The sequence below is a fragment of the Benincasa hispida genome, chromosome 4 (assembly GCF_009727055.1).
Source record: "Benincasa hispida cultivar B227 chromosome 4, ASM972705v1, whole genome shotgun sequence".
Classification (NCBI taxonomy): Eukaryota; Viridiplantae; Streptophyta; class Magnoliopsida; order Cucurbitales; family Cucurbitaceae; genus Benincasa; species Benincasa hispida.
Window position 1 is genome coordinate 36,886,395 of NC_052352.1, and position 25,653 is coordinate 36,912,047.

Genomic DNA, 25,653 nt, shown 5'->3' on the forward strand with positions numbered 1-25,653 from the left:
GACCCAAAACAAAAATGATGTGTGACTTTCGTGAAAAAGTTCTTCTGCTACTTTTTGCGTGCTTTTCGGTTTTTTTTTTTTTGTAAAAAGGTAATATTCCGTTTTAATTAGGGCTACACAAATTTTCATACATCTTCTATGCTTATATAAGATACATAAAGATAAATACAGTTCAAAACGTTATTTTTCTTTAAACAATTAATTTCTAATGTGGAGAATTAAGAAATTAAACATTCTAAAGTTTTAGATTCAACTTCATGCCAAAAATAGAATTTAAATGTTTAATCCTTAAATTTATTTATAATTCTTAAACTTGTCTGAAAAATTTAATATTATTAAAACGGTATATACTAAAAACAATATGTGGGAAGCTATTATTTTATATCTAGAAGTTAAACTAAGATATCATAATATTTTATATGAAAAATATTATACTAAAAGTATATATTTTTAGTTTAATTAATAACACGTAGGAGAGTTTTGAATATCTGAGCTTTTTGAAAAAGACATAAAACCAAATTAATTGAATTATTAAAGAATTCTAAAAAAAAAAAAAAAAAGAATTCTTTGCGATGAAGTATTCTTTTGTAAAGAGACTAAAGAAGTCATCCTTTATAGTCTCTTGCATTTACAAGTTTGCTTTTTACACTGTCCTTTTCTTTTTCTCCTTAAATAGGTTAAACAATAAATGATGTGATCAGTTTGTTAAGTTTTTGTTTTTAAAAATTAAGTGGGTAAACATTTCTTTCACCTCTAAATTTTTTCGTTTGTTATCTACTTTTTTTTAATGGTTTAGAAAACCAAACTAAATTTTGAGAACTAAAAAAAGTAGCTTATTTGGTTAAGAATTCAACCATTGTACTATGCAAATCATGGTAAGAAATGTATATGAAATCAGCTTAATTTAAAAAAAAAAAAAAATAGTTATCAAATGTGATATTATTTATTCATTATTTTTCGTTGAAAGAAGGAAACAAAACGTACAATATAAAGGAATTAGTTTTCTCTTTTTATTTTATTGAAAGGAGCAATTCATAAAAGAACTAATCAAAGTCACAAACCTCACCAACAAAAGTAGAGGAGAATAGTCCAAAATAACAAAAGAAACAGCACCAACCTCTTCCCCCCCACCAGGGCGGGCCGAGCCAAGCGATGAGCCAATTATTTGCAGGGCGCGGGCACCACACAAAATACAGAACATGGGCAGACAGAGCCAAGGCTTCGATGTCATCAACAAAATCCGACAGCTCTGAAAAATCATAGTTCTTATGAGTCAAGGCACTAATAAGATCAATACAATTAGATTCAACAGAAATCGGACGTTAGGACTCAAGAGCAATTAATTTGTAAGCAAATTCGGTTATGTGCAATATCATCGATTCGATCCAATAGTCACTTAAACTATAAACATAGAGCGTGTTGTGCATATCACCACATGAGTACAAGAATTTACCTCATGACTCGTGCATCCTCAATCAAAATTTGCGCATTTATCCATGAAAATTTATAGTATTGTATTTTTTAATCCTACCTTTATTTATTGTTCACCACCTCTCATTGCTTTTACTAATAAGTGAGATCTATTAGCATTTAAAATATAATTTATGAAGACAAATTTCTAGTGATAATAAAGGGAGTATGACATTTTTGTAATACTAGAAAAATTTTCGCTATAATTATGTCACTACTCATAATTTGGAAAATGCTATAATGGAATTCGACTAAATTAAAGAGTCAAAACCACTCTTTTTGTCAATCATATTTGTTCTTGAAGGGGTCGAATCCCGTGCAGAAACATGCGATCGCTTTATCCTAATTTTATTTCAAGAACAAAAATTACAGAATTAAAAAAAAACGCATGTATAAAAACCCCGACATCACAAAAAAAATCTTCTCCACCATTCTCTTGGACACGGATGGATTGTAGGATCCTTTTTGGAAGGGAAGAGAATAGTGTCATGTAGAGAACTCTTCTTTGTAATTTTTAGAGAGCAAAAGATGGAGAGAGGGCTTGAGTGTTCTAGTTTTTCTATAAAACTATTCAACTTCAAAAAATACAGACTTCTCTGCAGATTTCATACTAACCTCCCTTACCCACTCACCACTCCCCTATATTGCTGGAGAGTTATTTAATTTAATTTAATTAAAAAAATTCAATTTAATTAAATCTTATTAAATTAAATATTAATTAAATCTAATTTAATCAATTAAATTATTAAATATCATATATTTAATTTACTGTACATATGAATCATATTCTAATGTATATAATCTCTCATAATCTATAGTTTTAATATGAATTTTATTCACATTAATTTTAACTTATAGATTTAATATGAATCCAATTTATATAAATTCAATATTTGAATCTTATTCAAAATATTAATACTCTCTTATTATAAAGTCTAAATTTGAATCTAATCTAAAATTAACTTTATATTATAATGTATCTATATACATTATATTAATTGCATCATATACAATCAACACAAATTTTCTTAAAATAATTTGAACATTTCAAATTCTTTCAAAATTAAATATCCTTGTTTAACTCGTTGTGAGCTAGAAGACGGATCTAATCGATCCACATGTAAGCTTCAATGATACGTGATTAATTAATTAAATTCTTTAGTTAAATTAATCAACATTCATTAACTATAGGCACTCCACTAAAGACCCATAGCTACACTCTTATGAACTATAGACTATTTCAATGTCAATTGATCTAACCATTTTATGTAAGTTAATCTTTCATAAATTGTTCGTAATTACAATTAAGTCAAATTACCTCTTACTTCTTAAGTACCACTGATTCTCTAATGAACAATCTGTTTATGGTTCAACCATGAACAAAGTCCCTCTAGGGCTAATGAGAGGGTGAGGTCTCATTGTTCAAGTCCTGAAGTCAGCACTTAAGAGAAGAACCTATCTTCTTACCTTAATAATGAGAAAGAGCGAATTCCATCTTGTGTAACTACGTTTCCAACTTCCCAGTTGATATCATTCTCAAAATGATAGACATATTGAGTTGGCAACTAAGACCACTCTCACCCATACAAATAAAAAGATGACCCTCATGAGCAGGATTTCATAACACACTCAGGATTGAAATCGAGTTACATGGTTATCATTTGAAATATCAATCTCTTTATTTAATAGTGTTATAAAGAAAGATTATATATTTTGTGGTTCAGTCTTATACAAACTCAATGTATAGGATACCCCAACTCACATGTCACCACATGAACGATTTGGATCAAATCGTTTGTACCACTTATAGCATTTGTAACATTTATAAAGTGAGCCATATCTATACTGTTATCAGGATAAGACACTCAACATTATCTATATACTATAGATCTTTTAGGCTATTACTTGAATATGATCCACTTGTATGTCAATCGCATATCATTCAAGTTACATTAAATAACCTTAGATCTTAATTTATTGAATTTGAGTTATGCAAGAAAAATAAATAATATTTTTTTTATTAGAAGATAAATAATATTTTATTTATTCAATAATTTATTTACAATTTACAGACTACGAGATTTAGGAAATAAATCCCAACAATTCTTTTGTAGGAAATCTAGATGGTTCCTCTAATGCGGTCACATTGCTCTACTAGCTAAAATCCAATGCATGGACTATGCCTTTGACTCTTTCAACTGGATTTTCGTGGTTAAAATGAACATCTGATTTTGAGGCATTGAGCTGTTAGTCCACTTCAAATCTTTTTAGTCCATATCAGGGCATGTATGTCGACAACTACTCATCCTCCCACTTGAGCCTACATTGATCGACTAAATGTGTATGAGTGATGAAAATGAGAATTGGTTTAAGTGTAAGCATACATTGTCGATGAAGTAATAAATCTTGAAGTATTTTAAGAGTCGAATTCTACGAGACTATTTATACAATTCAATTTTTCTAAAAAAGAGCTTTTCAATGCAAACCAAGAGGTAACCAATAAAATGAGTGATTTTGGAGCTAAATGTTGATAAAAGAAATAAATAAGAATGTTGAACAAAGATGCAGTCATGTTCCAACCTTTCGGGTTCTATACTGTAAGTGATGTGGCCGCATCATACCAAGTCAGTGAAATTTGCATGGCTAGAAATCTACACCTATTCGAACTTGTGTCAAGTTCCTTTAGGAGTTCTAAGCAGCTACTACCCAATGTTCCCATGGGTATGTTGGGGTGTATGCCCTAAAACCTTGTTGTTTTATGTTAGTTGAATCAATGGTTGATTAATTTTAAGTTACTTGTGAAATAATCCATTAACCTAAGATCCAAGGTTATCTGATGTAACTTAAACATGTATGTGGAGACATACAAGGGGATCATGTTTAAGTGATAACCTAAATGGTCTGTAGTATATGGATAAGGTTGGGTGTCTTATCATGGCAACACTACTGATATGACCCGCTTTGTAGTTGTTACAATTGTTGTAAAGTACTACAAATGATCTGATCTTGATCATTCTTGTAGAGACATGTGAGGGGGGTATCTTATACAAAGAGTTTGTATAAAAACAGAACCATGAAATGTTAAGTCTCTCTTTATAACGCCGTTGCTAGAAGAGATTTACATTTCACCAAGATGACCATAAGTAACTTGACCTTAATCCTGAGTGAGCTGTGAACTCTTGCCTATGAGGGCGATGCTTTGATTTGTATGGGTAAGAATGACCAGATTTTTCGGCTCAATAAGCCTACCATTTTAGTGATTCGTTTGATTGGGGAGCTAGGAATACAACTACATAAGAAAGAATTCACTCATTCCCTATAATTAGAGTAAGAAGATAAATAACTCACCTAAGTGCTGATTCTGAGGATTGAACAATGAATCACCTCACCCTCTCCTGGTCTGAGAGGGGTTCGATCATAGTTGGACTATGACTAATTGTTCATTAGAGGGATCAGTGGTACTTAAAAAGTTAGAAGTAACTACAGAGGTAAAACGGTAATTTGACCCAACTGTACTTACGAGCAATTTGTGAAAGGTCAATGCACTTATGATTGTTTATATCCGATGGACACATAATTATCTATAGTGTGAAGAATTCAGCTGTTGGTCTTTAGTAGAGTGATCGACAATTAATGAATGTTGATTACTTTAATAAATTAATATCGTATCAATGGAGCTTCAATCTATAGGTTCATTGTTGGGAATGTCCTAAAACTCGCCGTTCGTAAATTTCATGTTAAAAATTCTATTTATCAATAAAAGATTATTGAGTAGTTTATTCAATAAAATTGTTGAGATTGCATTTTATTATGAAAATCCAGTAAACAAATCCATGGCTATAGTATGAATACTTTAACTTTATGTGGTGACATAAATAGGATCAAGTTAGTATATAGCCTAAATGGTCTATAAGTATATGGATGAAATTGGATATCTCATCCTTGTAACACTATTGGATACGGTCCATTTTGTATACTGATACAAATGATATGATCCACAGATCATTAATTTAGAGATATATGAGTGGAGGCATCCTATGCAATGAGTTTGCATAAGACTGGACCTTCAATAGTCACTTTTTCTTATAACGACTGTTTATTGTTAAAACTGACTATTTCAAACTAAAATGACCAAGGATAACTCGTTTTTAATCTGGAGCTAATTATGAACTCTTGTTTATTCGGGATTATCCTTTGATCTTTATAGGTGAGAGTCATTTAACAACATTGCTCTATAAGCCTCATATTTTGGGATAAGACTGGATAAATAGCTGGGGATATAGCCTTGCAAGAAGGAACACTCCTACCTATCTTAGGGTTAACAAATAGGTTGTTCTCTTAAATGCTGAATCCTGGTTTTGAACAAAGAAGCCCCACCCTCTCTTGGTAGAGAGGGACATGATTCATAAGTGGTATTATGAATCAATTGTTCAATAGAGGGTTAGTGAGAGCTTAAGGAGCAAGATGTATTTATAAGGGTAAAAACGGTAATTTTGACCAACTGTAAATACGAACGACCTGTGAATGATTGACTTACCGATGGTTAAAATAGACAGAAATACATCTACATTAAGGAGAGTGCAACTATCGAGTTATAGTGGTGTGTCTTGATAGTTAACAAATAGTAATTAATTCGGTTAAAAAAGTTTAACCAATTAATCACAAATCGTTGGAGCTCATGATTTGTAGGTCCATTAGGTCCCTCTACTAGCTCGTAAATTAGATTAATAAATTGAGTATTATTAGATAAAATTTGAAATTAGCGTTATGAATTTAAAACGTTCAAATTTAATTTAGGGTTTCAATTAATTGTATACAATACAATTAAAATGTTTAATTTTATCGAAATTAAACGAAATTGGAGAATTAATATTTAAATTATGATTTTGTTAATCACATGAAATTGAATTCATAATAGTGGAATTGATGTTTGTTAATTTAATATTAAGATATTAAATTAATAAATTAATTAAACAGTTTAATTAAAATTAATTTTATTTAAAAATAATTAATTGAATTAATTTTATAAAAAACTAATATTTAAATTAATGACTTTATTTAAATATAAAATTGTTTTATTTAAAAATCAATTTTGATTGATTTTATAAAATAATTTTAAATTGAGCAAAATGGGTTTTGCCAAGTATTGGAAAATCCCACTATGGTGCTAAGCACCTTTCTCAATCAAATTCCATTTTGATTCTTTCTTAAATGTTAAAGTAGGAGCTGACCTACATGCAGACCATCTCCATGCATGTTCTGAGCTTATAAATTAAAGCTTAAGGCTGAGAAATAGGAAGGCAATGTTGTGATTCTGAACCAAAACTCCACTGAAGTGAAAACCCTCTTTTGTCTCTCAAATTCATCCAAATCTAGCTCAATTTGAATGCTTCTACCACACAATCCTCACTTGAGATTAGTAAAGAAGATCTTTGTGGTAGTCTACTTGAAAATTCAAGCTCAAATTTGTGGATATCTTGCTGAATTCGTGGAGGTTTCTTCAAAGGCAATGTATAACTCAAACCTTCTTGTAAACTTGTTATGAGTAGCATGTTTAAATCTCAAATTAAGAGTAGTTAGAGTGCTTATATATTCTAAATTATTCTGTTGCATGTTATCTAACTCTTTCAATTGGTATCAGAGTATTATTTAAGCACTCAATTATCGTTATTTTGAGTTTGGTGGGTGAATTTCTAAGCATGTTTGAGTTTGTGACTGATATGGTATAAATTCAATTTTGGCATTAGATTTCTCTTTGATTCCTTCGTTAAATTTGAAATTGTCTCTTGATTGATGAGCTTGTATGTGTGCTCTAGAGTCTATAATTTATTTGGAGTCATTACAGTTGAAATTAGACTGTAATTTGGAGATTGAAGCAAGCAAGGTTGAGCAGAAAAATGAAGTTGAGGTAGCGTCATGATGCTGTTCATCGAGCGTTGCAACTCCACAGGCTCATTGATGAACAACGTCACAACGCTAGGATACAGCGTCACGACGCTGTTCATCCTAGATCAGAATGGTTCACGTGTTGCCAATCTAGTTCGCGAGTTGAAGAAGTCTAGTTCGACTGGTTTGGTCTTCAAGGGTATGTGATTCCCTTTATATCTTTCTTCTTTTTTTTTTTTTGATTAACACAGTGGATAGCATGCTTAAGTTAATATTGTTTATCGTTTTTGTCTCTTTGTATTTTTCTGTTCTGTAAAATGAAGTTTGGAGACCAATGCATTCAATTGCTTCCACTGTGGGGAATTCCAATCCCTTCAGGGTAGTTGAATCTTAGATTAATTAAAGATTGGTTTCTTTACCTTTCGATGTCCCTTATTCCTAAGGTGACAGACCCCTTCTAAGCCTAGGCTTTTGGTCCCATATCCTTTTGTGACATCAATTTATATCCTAACCTTCTCAACATTAAGACTCTACTATATTGCTAAATTAAGTGATCAGTTTAGCTTAACAATATTTTCCCATAAACTCAATAAAGGAAATGCATAAGTCAAAAAGGTATGAAACATAGCATTGCTCAAGCCATAAAATCCTAGGGTATCCACATAACTGAACCCATTAGAGAATTTAGCTTGTGACTAACGATAAAAGAATAAATTTCATTAAATAAAAAATCAAAGCTACAAGATGATGTTCAACTGGTAAATAAAGAAAAGAGAAAATTACAAGAAATAAATGAATTATAAATGCTGGAAAAATACACCTCAAATAACTTGGGATAAATTCTCAATCTTCAAGTCTTTCCTTAGAATGATTCCCTCTTTTCAATGTGAAATCGTACCTCAACATGTACTTCCATGGGAAGAGATATCCTAAAGCCACTACACCTCAAAGGAACTTCTGTTTATGAGGCTACTCACTTGAAACACTGAGTTAACCAAGGGGCTAGATTATAGCAAAAATGGTGGTAAATGGTGATGATTTCAGTGATGGAGAATTGATCATGAAGCAGGAGGCTTCCTATCCTTTATATAGGCCCAAATTGGTTGAGAAATGGCCTAAAATTATGCTATGAACGTTTACCCATCATTTTAACATTTACTCATCATTTTAAGGGTTGAATAACAACCATAATTGATTGAGCATGAATCTGAAAAAGTAAGCTTTTTGATACGGGCGCATCACATTACAACTGTGGGTACATCAGTTAGAAAATCTACAGAAATAGCAAAAAGCTTGCCAAAATTCACCAAATCAACACCAAATCATTAAATAACATCTTTTAAGCTCCTTAAGACCCTTCAGAGCTATTTTTAACTAATTTAAGGTATATTGAGATCAAAATATCACAAAAAGTGTATTTTTACTATAAAAAAAAGTACTAAAACATATCGTAAAAAAACATACATTTTTTGACATAAACCACACATAAATCCCTACAATCCATCTATTTTGAGAAATAAGCTTTGAGACGATTTCCATACTCCCAATTGAGAAAAAAGATTTCCAACACTTCAAGAATGAATGTATCTTTGAAGTTTGGGTTTTTAGATCAATTTTTACCTATGAATTAGAGTTGCAAGCTAGATTCTCCTTGATAGATGTTGATTCGAGCTAGTCACAAGGTTGAAGACACTGTTTTTCCAATGAAGCACTCTACATTTTTTAGAGTCTACAAAATTTTTTTAAGTGAATTTTACAAAATTTAAGAAGAGTCTATAATTGATAGATAGTGATAGAAGTCTATCACTTCTTCATTCTGTCATTTCTCTTGTTGATAAACTTTTATTTGTTACTTGAAGTTTATATGTGATGATAGCTAGGTAGAATTCTATAGACATCTATCAAGGTCTTCTGCATACTGTAGGTTTTAATTGTTTTTTTTTGGTCTCATTAAATTGTAAGTTTATCATTAAACATCTATCATGGTCTTCAGCATATTGTTGATAGTTTCTTTATTACTTGAAGTCTATTAGTGATAGTAGCTGATAGAGTTGAAATAACAAGAAAAAAGAATCAGTGACATACTTTTATATACATCTTGAAGGATCTCATACTGAGAGTTCCATGAGCGGGTTTAGATCGCTCCGATTTCACAATGACCGAAACACAAACGACATACATTCCATAGATACAGTTATGCATATAAAACTCATTATCGACATGCTCAGAATACAATAAAGCAGAAGGAAAAAGGTTTATACTAGATGAAAACTCTCTTCGTATGTCTGAACCTTAAGCAACGGAAAACCTCCCACCGATCTATTGGCACCCAGCGAGTATGTCGACTACAACAACATGATCCAAATGTACACGAAAAATGTAGCGGAGACGACATCACCACAAGAGAAATCCGGGTATCCTCGGCGTCAAAAACCCAAAGAGTGGGCTCTGGTGAGTTTGGTAGAGGACGGAAGAGAAGATGTCGTGTAGAAGATAAGCAAGTGGGAGATGAAACTCTGTTGTCGTATAGCGGAAATGCTTATCTATAGTAGAGCTACACGATCGTGTAGGAAAAACTGAACGATCGTTTAGGAAATATGTATACGATCGTTTAGAGAAAGCGTGAGGCAGACGATCGTTTAGACGAACGAGCTCTATCGTATAGGCTCTCGCGATCGCTTTCACGGATTCTTTTGGGCACGGGCGATACGAATTACACGATTCAATAAAATGAAAATGATTTTCATTGTTTTAATCTGCCGGTTACCATAACCATCGCAGCCCCACTTCTCTCATCTGAACGTGGATAAATCCTTTAATTATCAAATAACTAATCAATTAATTTAATTAATAAATATAATCATATTATATTTATATCCTATAGTTTAATATCATATATCTACTATAGTATTTTCTCCTCTACTTGATATAAATCATTTTATATATAATTTTCTCCAAAATAATGTATCTTATACATTTAGCCAATTATATCATATATAATTGAACTTCCTCTTATCAATTTGAACATTTCAAATTAACCCAAACACTGGTTCTCGACTTTATCCAAGCTACCCAAGTGACCTAATAGATCTGTGGCTTGAAGCTCCAACGGTACGTGAATAGCTGACTAAACTCTTTAGCCACGAGATTCACCATTCGTTAACTGTTAGTGATTCCACTAAAGACCAACAAATGAACTCTTCTGACCACAAATATATTTCTGTGTCTATCGTATATAACCAATCATGAGTACGATGACCCTTCACAGATGCTCGTAAGTACAGCTGGGCCAATTTACCGTTTTGCCCTTATAGTTACATCTCATTCCTTAAGTACCACTGATTCCTCTAATGAACAATACAACATAGTCCAACTATGTGTGAACACCTCTCAGGCCAAGAGAAGGTGTGTGGTGCCACATTGTTCAAGCCCCGGAATCAGCCTTTAAGGGAGCCATCTATCTATTTACCCCTGCCTCGGGGAAGGAGTGAATTCCATCTTGTGTAGCTGAGTTCCCAGCTCCCAAATCAGACGAATCCTCAAAATGGTAGGTTTGAATCGACGACCTGGCCACTCGCACCCATACAAATCAATTGACTGCCCTCAATGGCAGGAGTTCCCAACTCACTCAGGATTGAGGTCATGTTACCTATGGTCATTCTAGTGAAATGAAGTCTCTATCATGAACGGTGTTATATAACAAGACATTAACACTTCGTAGTCAGGTCTTATACAAACTCTTTGTATAGGACGCCCCCACTCGCATGTCTCCAACACGAATGATTAGGATTAGACCATCTATGACAAGTCACAACACTTGTGACCATTCCACAAAGCGGGCCGTGTTCGTAGCATTACTAGAATAAGGTTTTCCTCCTTTATCCATTTACTACAGACTATTTTGGTTATCACTCAAAACATGATCCACTTGTATGTCATCACATACATGCTTGAGTCACATACAGATAACCAAGGATTTTATGTTTATTGGTTTGTGGTAAAGCAAATAAAATAAATAACCGAGCAAAACAACAAGATGTGAAGTAAATATCATATATTAACAATCAAAGGTGTTCGTATATACTGTCTACAAACTATAGAACACGAGACTTTAGGGCATCAACCCCAACACATCTATCAGAGTCCATCAGAGTTTATTAGCCATAAACAGTCACACAGTATATCAGAGTCAATGTAAGTCAATCAATAAAAAAGTCTATTAGTCATGTATTTAAAAATATATTAGTGACATACTACTATATCATATTTTTATTAGGATCTAATTCAATTCAATCTAAATTAATTAACCAAGATGAAATCCAAAATTAAATTTCAATTGACCGAAATTAACTTCTTTTGAAAATTTAGGGCATTATAGTATTAATGATACTTCTATATATTTCTATTGAGTTTATTAACATACTATAGATTTTGATTGTCTCTTTTATCTTAAATTATCAAGGTGACTACACATAAAGAAAAACAATAAGTTAATTGCTAAACAAAAACCTTAAATAAATAAAGTATCAAATAAGCATAAGTGATAAACTTCTTGAAGGAATTTGAATTCCCTGAATCAGAAGCAATTGAATGCGTCATGTCTCTAATTACATTTTACAAAACTTTACAATGCAAAGAACAAAAACTAACAGGATAAACCAATTTATTCTTAAACATGCTTCTACTGAAATAATATAGAGAGAAAAGGGCAAATGTAAACTCACCCTTGAAGTACTAAACTCTTTACATATCCTCTCCATAGTCAAGATTATGAACAAATCTGACCTTCTTCTTCTCCCTCACGCAACAAAACGAACCCAATGAATGACAACAAGGAGACATCACCACAAGTGAACCCAAGTTATTCTCAAGGTGAGTATCAACAGAGAGGTGTGGGCTTCTGAATGTTAATTTTGGTGAATGAAAGAATTTCTTGTTTGAGAGAACTACAGAGGAAGCAAGATGAAGAATATGATCATTAAAAAAAAAAAAAAAAACTCAACTTCCACACCTTTTGCGTTTCACGTATATGAAAGAAAATGAGGTTGAGGTAGTTATCAAATTAACTCCCTTATTTTTTTTAATATTATTTTTCTTAATTCAAGATTAATTTTTTAATATATATTGACTAATTTAATATATATCATATTAAACCATATGTTATATCATATATAACATATAACCTATATTTTACACTATATCACATATAATATAACCTATAGTTCGTTATTCTCTCATATAACCTATATTATTAATATGAATCATACTCATATTAATTCTATCCTGTAGTTTTTATATGAAACATATTCATATAATTAATATTGAATCATATTTAAATATTTATTTCTCTCACTAAAACTTTATATTATAATGCATTATATACATTATATTAATTGTAGCATATTCAATTAATTCTCTTTAATTAATTTGAACAATTCGAATTAATCCAAAATTGATTTGATTCACATTAATTCTTATTGAGCTAACAAGAGGACCTTTTGGACCTGTAGGTTGAAGATCCAACGATACTTAATTAATTAATTAAACTCTTTAATTAAATTAGTCAACCTTCATTAACTGTCGGTCACTCACTAAAGACTGACAACTGCACTCTTCGCACTATAGATATATTTCTGCGTTCATTGGATATAATTAATCAATAGTGCATTGACCATTCACAAATTGCTCGTAGGTACAACTGGATCAAAATTATCGTTTTGCCCCTGTAGTTACATCTATGTCCTTAAATACCATTAATTCCTCTAATGAACAATTAGTCATAGTCCAACTATAATTTAATCCTTCACGGGTTAGAAGAGGGTATGGAGCTACATTGTTCAAGGCCTAGAATCAACCTTTACGAGAGCAATTTATCTACTTATCCTAATAAAAGGAATAAGTGAATTATTTCTTGTGTAGCTGTGTTCCCAGCTTCCCAATCAGATGAATTTTCAAAATGGTAGGCATATTGAGTTGACAAATCTGGCCACTCTCATCCATGTAGATCAAAGGACCACCTCATAGGCAAGAGTTCACAACCCACTTGGTCATCTTGGTGAAATGTAAGTTTGCATGTCTCTTCTAGCAATGGTATTATAAAGAGAGACTATTCATTTCGTGGTCTAGTCTTATACAAATTCTTTGTATAGGATACCGCTACTCGCATGTCTCCACATGAATGATCGAGATCAGATCATTTGTAACACTTTACAATAATTGTAACAATTACAAAGCGGATTGTATCCGTAGTATCACTAGGATAAGGTACCCAACTTTATCCTTATACTACAAACTATTCAAGTTATTACTTAAATATGATCCATCTGCATGTCTCCACATACATATTTAAGCTACATCAAATAACCTTGGATCTTAGTTTATTGATTTTAGGTGAATGTAACTAAATGTTTGTGAGAGTTTTTGAACCTAACTTAGATGACCAAACAAAATGCAAACAATTAGCAAAAATAAATCGAAAGCAGTAAAGAACGAACACCAAGATATATAGTGGTTCGACCAGTTTGGTCTACATCAACTTTGAGAACCAGCTTGAATTAATTTTATTAATGAGCAATAAAGAATATACAAATTACAAATAATCAACAAAATCACCAATCTGTAATTTTAATATCCACTAATACTGAGAGAGATCTGCACTAGACGACGTCTCTGCCACTGAGAACACAGTGCACTACCGCCTTTGATCGGTGAACCACCAAACACAGACCTGCAGCGAACCCAGGTGTTGAACCGGAACCCACCAGAATTGACCGGTGTACCCACGCTGAACCAGAACCTATCGAACACTAGCACGAAACCGAAACCCACGCGCACGGGACGACAGCCAAACCCACGCCCACTTCGCGAACTTCCCAGACCGAACCGCCGCCTGCTCAGATCGATCGAGTTCGTCTTCTACCGACGGTTTACGACTCTCGANCGCCTGCTCAGATCGATCGAGTTCGTCTTCTACCGACGGTTTACGACTCTCGACTGCAGCTTTCACAATAACCGACGGCTTCTGTGGCACTCTCGGTTTTGGTTTTCCATGAAGTCGACAACACGAATTCTTGCTACCCAGGTGGCTATGAGTTCCCTTGCTCCACAGACGGCCGCAGCTCCTTAGGCGGCTGCTCTCTTTTTTCAGCCAAAGGAGTTACACGAATTTCCAGCCCTAATCAACAAGATGGATATAATTACAAAAATGCCACTGTTCATAATTACCAGAATGCCAATGGGCTTTTAAATTCACCAAAAACCCAATAAAACTCACTTAAATACCTTGTTATTTTCTACAAATCTTAACAAGAATATTTAAGTGTCAAGCTGATTTTTCAATCTTCCTATCATCTAGATTTAATATTCAGCCCATCTAATAGGTATTTAAACCTATGTTCTAGAAGAACCTTGTTTAAATAAATTCTCAACTGTATGAACCTTGACCAGTTCAATATCTTTCTAGGCCACAACTTCTCTGATAAAATGAAATTTGACATCGATATGCTTAGATCATTCGTGATGAGATAGATTCTTCGCAAGATGAATAGCACTCTAGCTATCACAACGGATGATAGGAATGAACTCCTGCGACAACAACTCACCAACTATCCTTTTCAACCACATTGCCTCTTTTATAGCTTCACCTACTTAAATATACTCTGACTCAGTAGTAGACAAGGCAACAACTGACTGTAGAGAAACCTTCCAATTGACCACATTACCAAACAAAAGAAAAATGTGACCTGATAGAGACCTTCTTTTGTCAAGGTATGCAGCGTAATTTGCATATGTGAAGCCTTCCAACAGTGCTGATTTATCACAATCCCTGCTAAAATACAATGATATACTGGCACTACCTTTCAAATATCGAAACACCCATTTAACTGTATTCTAATGCTCATTCCCAGGATTTGACATAAACCTACTTATCATAGCATATCCTAAGTCAGGCCTAGAACAAATCATCAAATACATAATATTTCCAACAACATTATAATAGGGAATATTAGCCATCTCTAACCTTTCTTGTTCAGTAACAGGACACTGAGACAAAAAAAGCCTAAAATGAGATACTAAGGGTGTCGAAACTGTCTTACAACCATACATATTATACTTCTCAAGCAGTTTATGCACATAACTCTCCTGCAAAATGGTTAACAAACCTTTCTCCCTATCTCTTTTCATATCCATGCCTAGGATTCTTTTCAGTTCACCTAAATCTTTCTTCTCAAATTCACTACTCAACCGTTTCTTGAGATCACAGATGTCAGAATAATCCTTAGACACCAGAATCATATCATCTACATACAGAAGTAGATAAGTATATGTACCTTTATAAGATAGTTTTCAGTACACGCAAGGATCATATGAGCTCCTGTGAAACCCCTACTTCAGAATAAAGGTGTCAAACCTGATATACCATTGTCTTGATGATTGCTTCAGTCCATAGATGGACCTGTGAAGACGAAAAACCATGTCTTTCTTTCCTTTCACCTCATAGCCCTTAGGTTGAGCCATGTAGATCACTTCCTCCAATTCTCCATGAAGGAAAGCTGTGGTGACGTCCATCTGTTCAACAAACATATCAAAGTGAACAACAATAGATAAAATTAATCAAATGGACGAATGCCTCACCACCAAAGAGAAAATCTCATGAAAGTCAACTCCTTCCTTTTGAGTGTAGCCCTTGGCTACCAGTCTAGCCTTATACCTAGGCTTGTTGTCATCTCCTATACCTGGTTTGATTTTATAAATCCACTTTGACTGAATGAGTTTTTGATTAGGAGGCTTTGAAACCAATGACCATGTCTGATTCTTCTGCAATGAGAACAACTCTGCTTCCATAGCATCCTTCCATTGTTCTTTCGTATCAGATACAATAGCCTCCTCAAAATTAAGAGGTTCTACTTCAATATTGTCAGCTGCACAAGTAAGAGCATAAGCAACTAAATCAGCATAACCATACCTCGTAGGAGCATGCCTCACCCGCTGAGGCCTGTCACGTGTAAGCTGATAGTTTTGTAGGTCACTGCTACTTGAGCTTTCTTCACCAAAAGCTCCCTCATCAATCAAAGTCCTTTGCAGTTGAGGCTGTCTACCATCAGAATTGGATGAATGATCATTGGAATCACCTGAACTAACTGATGGTCGTGCTTTAAAATCAATTCTAACCTTTGCCTCAATCTGATCAACTGTCTGCTGTTTCTGTTGCTCTTTGACACGAAATGACATCTCTGTTTTATTAAAGGCCACATCTTTGATGATAATGCATTTATTTCTACCCTCTTCCAAGCACCAAAATTTATATCATTTAACACCCTGAGGATAGCCAATAAACATACATTTCAGTGCCCTCTTATTCAACTTCCCTTCCTTAACATGAGCATAAGTTGAACATCCAAACACTCTGAAATGATCCAAGCTTGGAGCTTTTTCTGTCCATATCTCCTGAGGAGTCTTTAAGCTTAAAGCGAAAGACGAACTCCTATTAATAAAATAACATGCTGTTTGGGCAGCTTCCCCCCAAAACTTCAAGGGTAATGAAACATTTGTCAAGAGACATCTTGTACGCTCCATAATTATTCTGTTGAACCTCTTAGCTAAACCATTCTGTTGTGGAGTGTACGTAATAGTGAAATGCCTCGTAATTCCATCAGATTTGCAAAATTTATCAAATTTGTGATTCAAAAATTCCAAACCATTGTCTGTCCTCAGATACTTTACCTTCCTGCCTGTCTGGTTCTCAACCTACTTTTTCCATTCAAGAAATTTTCCAAAAGCTTCATCCTTTTGTTTCAGTGGATACATCCACACCTTTCTTGAAAAGTCATCAATGATCGACATAAAGTATCTCGAACCTCCCATAAAAGGTACCTTTGTAGGACCCCAAAAATCTGAATGAACATAATCCAAAATTCCTTTGGTAGAATGCTTCCCTTTCCTAAACTTCACTCTGGTAGACTTTTCCATTATGCAATGTTCACAAAATGGGAGTTCAATGTCTTTAATTCCTCCAAGCAAACCTTGTTGTGAAAGAGTTTGAAGACCTCTTTGTTGTGAAAGAGCTTGAAGACCTCTTTCACTCACATGCGCTAGTCTGTTATGTCATAACATAGACTTATGTTATACCATAGACTTATCTGTTTCTTTCCCAGATGCAATAGCAACACTACCTGAAACTGCAGTACCCTCCAACACATAAAGACCATTCCTCAAGGCCCCCTTCAGCTTAACCAAAGAACCCTTGATAACCTTCAGAACTCCATTCTCAGATTTATAGGAATAACCTGTTTTATCTAATTCGCCTAGAGAAATTAGATTTCGTTTGAGTTCTAGAACATACTTTACCTTTGTAAGAATTCTGATCATACCATCATGTGTTGCAATTTGAACTGACCCAATTCCTTTTACATCACAAGCAAAACTGAGCCCCATCATTTTCCTGAAATTCAATCAAGAAATCTCGATTAGGAGTCATGTGAAATGTGCACCCCTGAATCCATGGTTCAAGCATTCTGAATGTCCCTGCTGAACACCATCAAAACCTCTGCTGAATCATACCCATTAGTAACATTTGTTGCACTAGAATCCCCTACATGCTTGCTACTTAATGCTTATTTACTCTTATTCAAATGACAATTTTTTCTAAAATGTCATTCTTTAAGATATAGGAAACACTTTTTGATTTTCCCCTTTGATTTTAACCTGGATCTCGACTCTTTTCCTTTTCCATTCTTTTTCTCACTTCTGCCTCTGGCCATAGGTAACTCTCCATCCTTGCGTTCTTTTTTAATGTTGAGGTTTCTCGGAATCCAACCCTATATCCATGGACAATGAATCCCGTCCATATTTAATAGCTGCCTTAACTTCTCAATGCGATTCTGGCAAAGAATTCAGAAGAATAACTGCTTGATTTTCATCCAACATTTTCTCATCGATGTTATTGAGATCAACTATAATCTTCTGGAATTCATCTAGGTTCTCTTCTAAGCCTTTACTTGAGTCCATCTTATATCCAAAGAATTTATCTTTTAGATATAATTTATTTAGCAAAGACTTAATCAAATAAAGACATTTCTTTTACAACTCCGCTGTAGTAGTGGCCTCATCTACTAGTCTAAGAATTATCGTCGAATAGGCCATCTCATCCATATCCTTTTTTAGCTTCTGTAGTTGTTGGTGGAAAGTCATTTTCGTTTAAGATTTTGGCTACCTTTTGTTGTACCAGAATAGCCCTAATCTTTTTTCTCCATAACCCGAAATCACCTTTCCCATCAAATTTAACAACTTCAAACCGTGTAGACATCGAAGCCACCTGTCAAATTAAACCTAACAAAAAATATCCTGAACAAAGAATGGCCCAGCACACTACCACACACCCTCTTTGAATTGAAGGGAGATACCACTTATGAGATTTTTTGAACCTAACTTAGATGGCCAAAGATATATAGTCGTTCGACCAGTTTGGTCTACATCCACTTTGAGAAACCAGCTTGAATTAATTTTATTAATGAGCAATAATGAATTTACAAATTACAGATAATAAACGAAAACACCCATCTTGGGGTAGGTAATCATTTTACTCATCTTTATATTAATAATATTTATTCTCTAATCTTGCCGTCGTTATATAATTTAAGGCTATCTTCAAGTACTTAATCTTACAATATTTGATAGTCAAGTTGCATGTTAGGTTGTTTTGGTATATATTAATAATTGTATGTGACATCCACTGGTTGTGAAGCTATGGCCACCTAGAAGAATGGACACAAAATGAATCAGAGATTGTGTAACATAGTATATCTGCTTCTTAAGAATTAGGACAGAAACTCAACATGAACACAATGATAAAGCCTATATTTGTAATGGGAAGCATAAAATTGTTGAATTGTTTTAAGTTATATTTGCCACATTTCGGAGCTTTCAAATATCAAATATCAAATTATATGAGGTGGAGATTTAATGTATTCATTTTTTTGGGAAACAAGAAACGGAGTGTTTAATTGATATTTGAGAGATAACAATAGAAATGTAGAATATTATGAAGAAGCACCCAAGAAAGACAACTCCTTAGGAGTGTTGCAAGGAAGTACATCAAGAAGTCATATAATGTGTGATAAGTTCTACTCTATTCACTCAGTTAACATGTTAACCTTCAGAGATTGCACGGATTCCTCTTTGCCAAAAAAAATCCCCAAACTACTATTGCTTGAACAATATCCATCCATAATACCTTATCTCTCATTTTAAACCAATGAACATAGAGCCTTGAAACATCCTCCCAAAGGACTACTGTAGGAACAACAATAGGCACATGGCACGTAAAGGGAAAGAAATTCATTTTGAGAAAATCTGTAACATTAAGTGTTCTTTTGAATAATCCCCTGTGTTTTTTATCCTGATCTTCATAAGTGTTTTTGCTTCATGTATTTATGGGTGGAACTTCCACCCGCATTATCCAAAATGATCAGAATCCATGCACAAGTACAAAATATTTTAGTTTGACATATGATTGACAACTACATTTTTCCTTTTTTGGGATGCTGTAAATACATGTCCAGGCCATCTAGATGGTCACTTGTTTGGAATTAAGGTTTTCCTTAAATTCTATATCCAAGCCTGGGAACTATTTTATCATTTTTCTCTTGATTGTATTAATGTAATAAATGCTTGTTATTACCTTTTATTGATCTAGCCTTCTTTACTGACAATATGGGTTTCAAAGCAAAGTCAAAGGGATGACTTGGAGTCTCTTGGTTATGTCCTTATGTACTTCTTACGAGGAAGGTGATTAGTTTTTGCCACTTTGTTTTTGTTATCTATTGTAGCTCTCGGGTGCTAGTTGATTTAGAAATACATTTTTTGTTCTGATAATCTTCCCTGGCAGGGACTGAAAGCAGGCACCAAGAAGCAGAAGTATGAGAAAATTAGTGAGAAAAAAGTTTCTGAGAAAATTAGTGAGAAAAAAGTTTCTACATCTATTGAGGTAAGTTGTTCTCAAATGTAAATTTTGGAGCATTTTTAACACAACTTTTGTGTCTTAAAGAATTTAATTATTTTCTAGGCATTATGCTGTGGATATCCATCAGAGTTTGCATCATATTTTCGTTACTGCCGATCACTTCGTTTTGATGATAAGCCAGATTATGCTTATCTGAAAAGAATATTTCGTGATCTTTTTATTCGTGAAGGTATGAATTTTTCTTTCATAGTTCATACTTGCAGCTTTATTTCTTGTTGCCAATCGTCTATTATTGAAATCCGATTTGTTTTGTTGTTCTTGGTTTTCTTGCTATAGGTTTCCAGTTTGATTATGTCTTTGACTGGACCATTTTAAAGTATCAGCAGTCATAGCTGGCCACTCCTTCTACCCGTGCCCTAGTTAGTTATATATAACTTGCTTTTGTTGTGCAACTGTGCCCTTTCTTTTAACTGCACTAAGTGTACTTTTTTTTTTTTTTCTATAGGGTGTCGGTGCTGGAACCAGTTCTGGAATTCCTCCTAGTATAGCAAATGCTGATAAACAGACAGGTTCTCTTTTGATTTTACTTTAAAATTTTCTTGGTTTAGTTGAGTGGAACATTGATCCTCTCTGGTTATACTACTTGGAGGGATAGTGGATGCAAAGAATTTTAAAGCAAATAGATTTTGTGTGTGTGTTTAATTGGGTTTTTGGATGCATAGTTATTTGTTCATTGTGTTAGTAATGCTTCATTGAGCTGAATACTGGAGTCTTCGTTTTCTTTATGAGTCAGTTCATGTTCTTAGTAAAACATAAATCTAATTTGTTTTACTTTTCTCATGTGCAGGAAAATGTCAAGAAGAAGCATCCTCAGTTACTTTATGAGTCTAAGTTATATAGAATTCTTCAAGGAGGAAGTAAAATCTGAATGAATGCTTTCTCCTGTGACCCTTTCTTTTCACAATCTTCCCCATTTGAGGTAAAAATACTTCTTGAATCTCAAACAAAGACGTGTTTGTTTGTTGTAAACATTTGAATTTTTGTGTGTTAGTTTTGAATTATAATATGTGAATTTGTATTTGTAGTCAGAACTTAAATCATATGCTTCTCAAGTGATTGATGGTACACTTGACATGAACGAGGATGAGATTTTCGTAAGTATTTGGACCGGAGAAACATGGGCGTGTTCGTGGTTATGGAGTAGGTGTTACTCCTTCCGAGTTGTTTAGATCATCGTCTACTATACACGATCTTGAGCGTCGTCTTAATGAGTCTGAACAATGACTTCAAGAATCTGAACGACAAAGAAAAGAATCTGAACAACAAAGAGAGGTTGAGGTAGAAGCACTTAGGCGTCAAATAAGCGAATTAGAAAATCGTTTTGAGGATAGATTTCAAAAAATGATGGCAGAGATGCGTAAAAAATTGTTTCTAGTTGATCAATTGTAATTTGACGTTATAGAATTTCGATAGCCTTTTGGTGTACTCTTCTGACATATAAGTTTACTTCTATTCATGTCAATGTATATTTTTTTTATTCTATTCTTATACTTTGTAATTCATGTTACTACATATAGATGAATTAGTAAAAAGTCTTGAAAGAGTGCTCTCTAATTAAGATCGAAAAGATAATTATTTTACGTGAATGTAATAATAATTTTTTAATAGTAAATTTCTTTCTCGTGGGCCGAGGATTTCTCTCTCTTTTTTTTCCGATGGTAAATTTCTTGCATGTTCTACAATTCTGTCTCTCCCCTCCTTTTTATCCGGTCACTCATGTCGCTGCCTCTTCGCATCCCTCTCTGCTAGTGCATAAATTCTTAACCTTCCCAAAATTTAATATTTGACGGAAAAAAAGACGAAAATTAGGTTTGTAGTTCACACAGGATTTCGGAAAGGAACTTAATTCTGAATGAAGTTGATTTTCGTTGATTTTCTTTGATTTGTAGTAGTATTATAGTTTTTAATGTATAATTATTTGGTGTTTTGTCTCGAATAATGTAGAATTTGATCTGAAGGTTCTCAAACAACTTGTAGATTGTGATGAAGAGACAATCGATTTGTTGACTTAATTAGTTAATTTTTTTTTTTTTTTTTTTTTTATTTTCATTGCAAGGCTATAATTACCACTTGAGGATTGTAATGATAAGTTTTTTGACATAAGTTGAATATAGAACATTGTTTGGAGAGCTCTCTCTCATATCTAAGATATAAATTTTATGGGGAGTTCGAGCAGCAAGTTTAGAATTTAAGTCGGGAGGGATTAGATTAGGAGATTTAGGTAGCCTGAAATTGTCTTTAGAGTGTAGGTTTTAAAAGTTTAAATTTAACAAACTTGTGTTTGGACATTGTGTTGGAGTACAAATTTATAAATCTTTAGTTTTTTTGTGTATTTAATAACTAATTAGATTTTAGATTAGTTTAAATTTGTCATCTTAATTATTTTAATATAGTTAAGTTAAAAATAAACCAAAAAATTTAGAAGGATTTTTTTTTTTTTTTTTTAAAAAAAATTTGAAATAGAGATTTTGACTAAATTTATAATTTTATTTAATATATTGTTTTAGTAATTTGATATTTTAATTTTATTAGATTTTGAAATAAAATTTCATAGATTTTTTTCACTTTAACTAATTTGAAAATGATCATTTTTTTTTACCATAATACGCTAACTTAAAATTGAAATAAATTAGTATTTTAATATTAAATTCAATTATTGAAAAACTATATATATTTTTTTATTAAATTACATTTGAAGAATGACAAATTTTGAGTTTTAATTTTTATTTGATCGCTAAGTTGTTTTAAATATTTTAAACCTTTATTTTTAGAAAATGATTCTAAGTCTTGGAATTAGTTAAATTGACCACGAAAAAAATGAAATTTTATTAAATTAAATTAGGACTTTCTACACATATACTCTAAATAAATATACCTATACAGTTGCAGTCTAATGACATGTTTGGAATGACTTAGAAAAAAATATCTTTCAAAAATTTATTTTTATTAAAACACTTTTAATAAAAACTCATTAAAATAAAAAACACACATTATTGCAATTCTTTCTTAAAAGTGTTATTATATACAAATTTATGTCTAGTTTTTATATAACAATAGTGTTTTTATTAATGTTCTTTAAAATTTGGCTGTGGTGGTCGTCGGAGATGGCAATCGGAGGTTGGTAGTCGAAGTTGACCGATGTACTTACCAGATTAAATTAGAAAAATAGGGGTAAACCATGGGTTTAAATAGTGTTTATTATTCAAACCCATAAGAAAAGAATATAGAAACAAGAATTGGGCTTAGGATGCGTAACACATCCAATCCCAACCCTTAAAACAGACACCCCTACTTGTTTGACCATGAATATGACTTAATACCTTCAATTTGTTGCACATCAACAATCCAACCAAGTTCTCTTGTGCCTAAATCTAGGTTCTTTTCATTTTAACTCCCCTATATTTATTACATATACGACTTGATTATTTGGTTCAATGTTTTTTTTTTTTTTTTTTAATAATATGTGAGGTGGGAGAATCAAACCTCTAAATTCGAAAATAGATAATACAAGTATTATTGCCAATTGAACTATACTTATTTTGACGATTCTATATATTGTTAAGAATGTTGTTTAGATGTGCTTAAACCACATCTTTCTATACTAAATAATATCCATTTTTGTGATGCTTGTGCATTGGAAAAACATCATATTCTTCCTTTTCATAATTCTTCTACTGTTTTTAATTCTCCTTTGCAACTTATTATTTGTCACTTGTGGATACTAATCTATCAAAGAATTCTAAGTACTATTCAAATAATATCCATTTTTGTAATGCTTGGGTTTTGTTATTACTTATTCAAACTTTGAAATCTAAGTACTCTTTAAGAATTTAGGAAACCTCGCATTTTTTGGGGAATTGAGATGTCATATCCATCCAATAGGGGTATATGCTTTTGTCTCGGACTAAATACGTATACTTTACTTATCATGAAAGATTTTAATCTCAAATAGGCTCAACGACTAGTCTTGCTTTTCAACAAATTTCATAACAGATTTGTAAACATATATATAGAGATTACATTCATTTTTGAATTCAATTTTTACATTCTGTCTTCTACAAAAGTTGTAAAGAAATGAAACCTTATCTCTGAAATATCTTCAATAAAATCATCTTTCCTTCTCGTGGACGTTGGCTGCAACTTTAGCCAAACCACATACATACTTTTGTTGCTCTTCTCTTCCTCTTTCTCTTCTTCAATTTGCATGCTTGATTTGCTTCTTTACTCACTGTGAATTCGAGCAAGAACAGAGAAAGGTTAAGAGAGTTTTGAGAGAATTTTCAGAAACTCGTTTGAGAGAGGAAAGTATTTTCGTTTACCAAATGAATTTTTGGTCGGCCTCAAAAAACTCCCACTGATCGTTGATAGCAGAGCTTTCCACGTGCTGTCGAGGTAGCTGAGAGGCGTGGCTCACTGAGGGCCTTTCATTCTACCTACCCTCTCTTCTTGGGCTGATCTCCCCAGCTTCGTGGACCTAAAATCACAAGCAACCCAACAATTTGGTATTAGAGCAAAAAGACAAAGATTTCAGTTCTTGAACTATCAAAATTACAAGATTCACACAAAATGACAGTAGCAAAGTATGAGGTGGAGAAGTTCGATGGTAAAGGGGATTTCAGTCTTTGGAAGGCTAAAACCAGAGCCATTCTCAGTCACCAAAAGGCTCACAAGGCTCTATTTGATCCATCCACTCTTCCAAACACTGTGATAGCTCAAGAAAAGGATGATTGAAAATTGATGAAGAAATGGTTTACATGGGGAACAACCAAGGTTGTAAAACTGAAGGCATTGGGTCAGTCTTTATGAAGCTCAAAGATGGTACTATCAAACTTTGTTCCACTTCTTAAGAGAAACCTAATCTCCCTTGGAATGTTAGATGCTGTAGGGTGTGAATACATGGGTAAGGGTGGAACTCTTGAGGTCCTAAAAGACTATAAGGTGGTTCTTGTTAGAGAGAAAGTCAATGACTTGTTTGTAGTAAAAGGTGTTGAAATGATGACAGGGGCATATGTTGCCACACTAAATGAGATAACAGAGGCTGATGTATGGCATAAAAGGGAATTCTATGGGGCTGGAAGCTTTATCTAAACATGGAATTCTACCCAAAGGAATTTCAGACAAGCTAACCTTTTGTGAACATTGTGTTTTGGGAAAGGCAACTAGACACAACTTTACCAAAGCACATCATTCAACAAAGGCAATTTTAGACTACATCCACTCAGACCTTTAGGGTCCAACTCAAACACCTAGCCTAAGTGTTCAAGGTATTTATTTTT

The 25,653-nt window shown here is 33.2% G+C and overlaps 1 protein-coding gene across 1 annotated transcript; it reads left to right on the plus strand.

Moving 5' to 3' along the window:
• Positions 1-19,818: 19,818 nt before the first annotated feature.
• LOC120076182 (casein kinase 1-like protein 1) lies at positions 19,819-25,108 on the plus strand. Its single transcript, XM_039029948.1, has 8 exons — positions 19,819-19,839; positions 20,243-20,341; positions 20,420-20,546; positions 20,654-20,670; positions 20,823-20,886; positions 21,165-21,190; positions 21,403-21,471; positions 24,887-25,108. The coding sequence occupies exons 1-8, from the start codon at positions 19,819-19,821 to the stop codon at positions 25,106-25,108; spliced, it is 645 nt and encodes a 214-aa protein (XP_038885876.1).
• Positions 25,109-25,653: the final 545 nt, after the last annotated feature.

Coding starts and splice junctions, on each gene's coding strand:
- LOC120076182 (XM_039029948.1), top strand. CDS start 19,819: ATGATCAGAATCCATGCACAA. Junction 20,342..20,419: donor AAGTTTCTACATCTATTGAG/GTAAGTTGTTCT, acceptor ATTATTTTCTAG/GCATTATGCTGTGGATATCC. Junction 21,472..24,886: donor TGAACGAGGATGAGATTTTC/GTAAGTATTTGG, acceptor ATTTGGTATTAG/AGCAAAAAGACAAAGATTTC.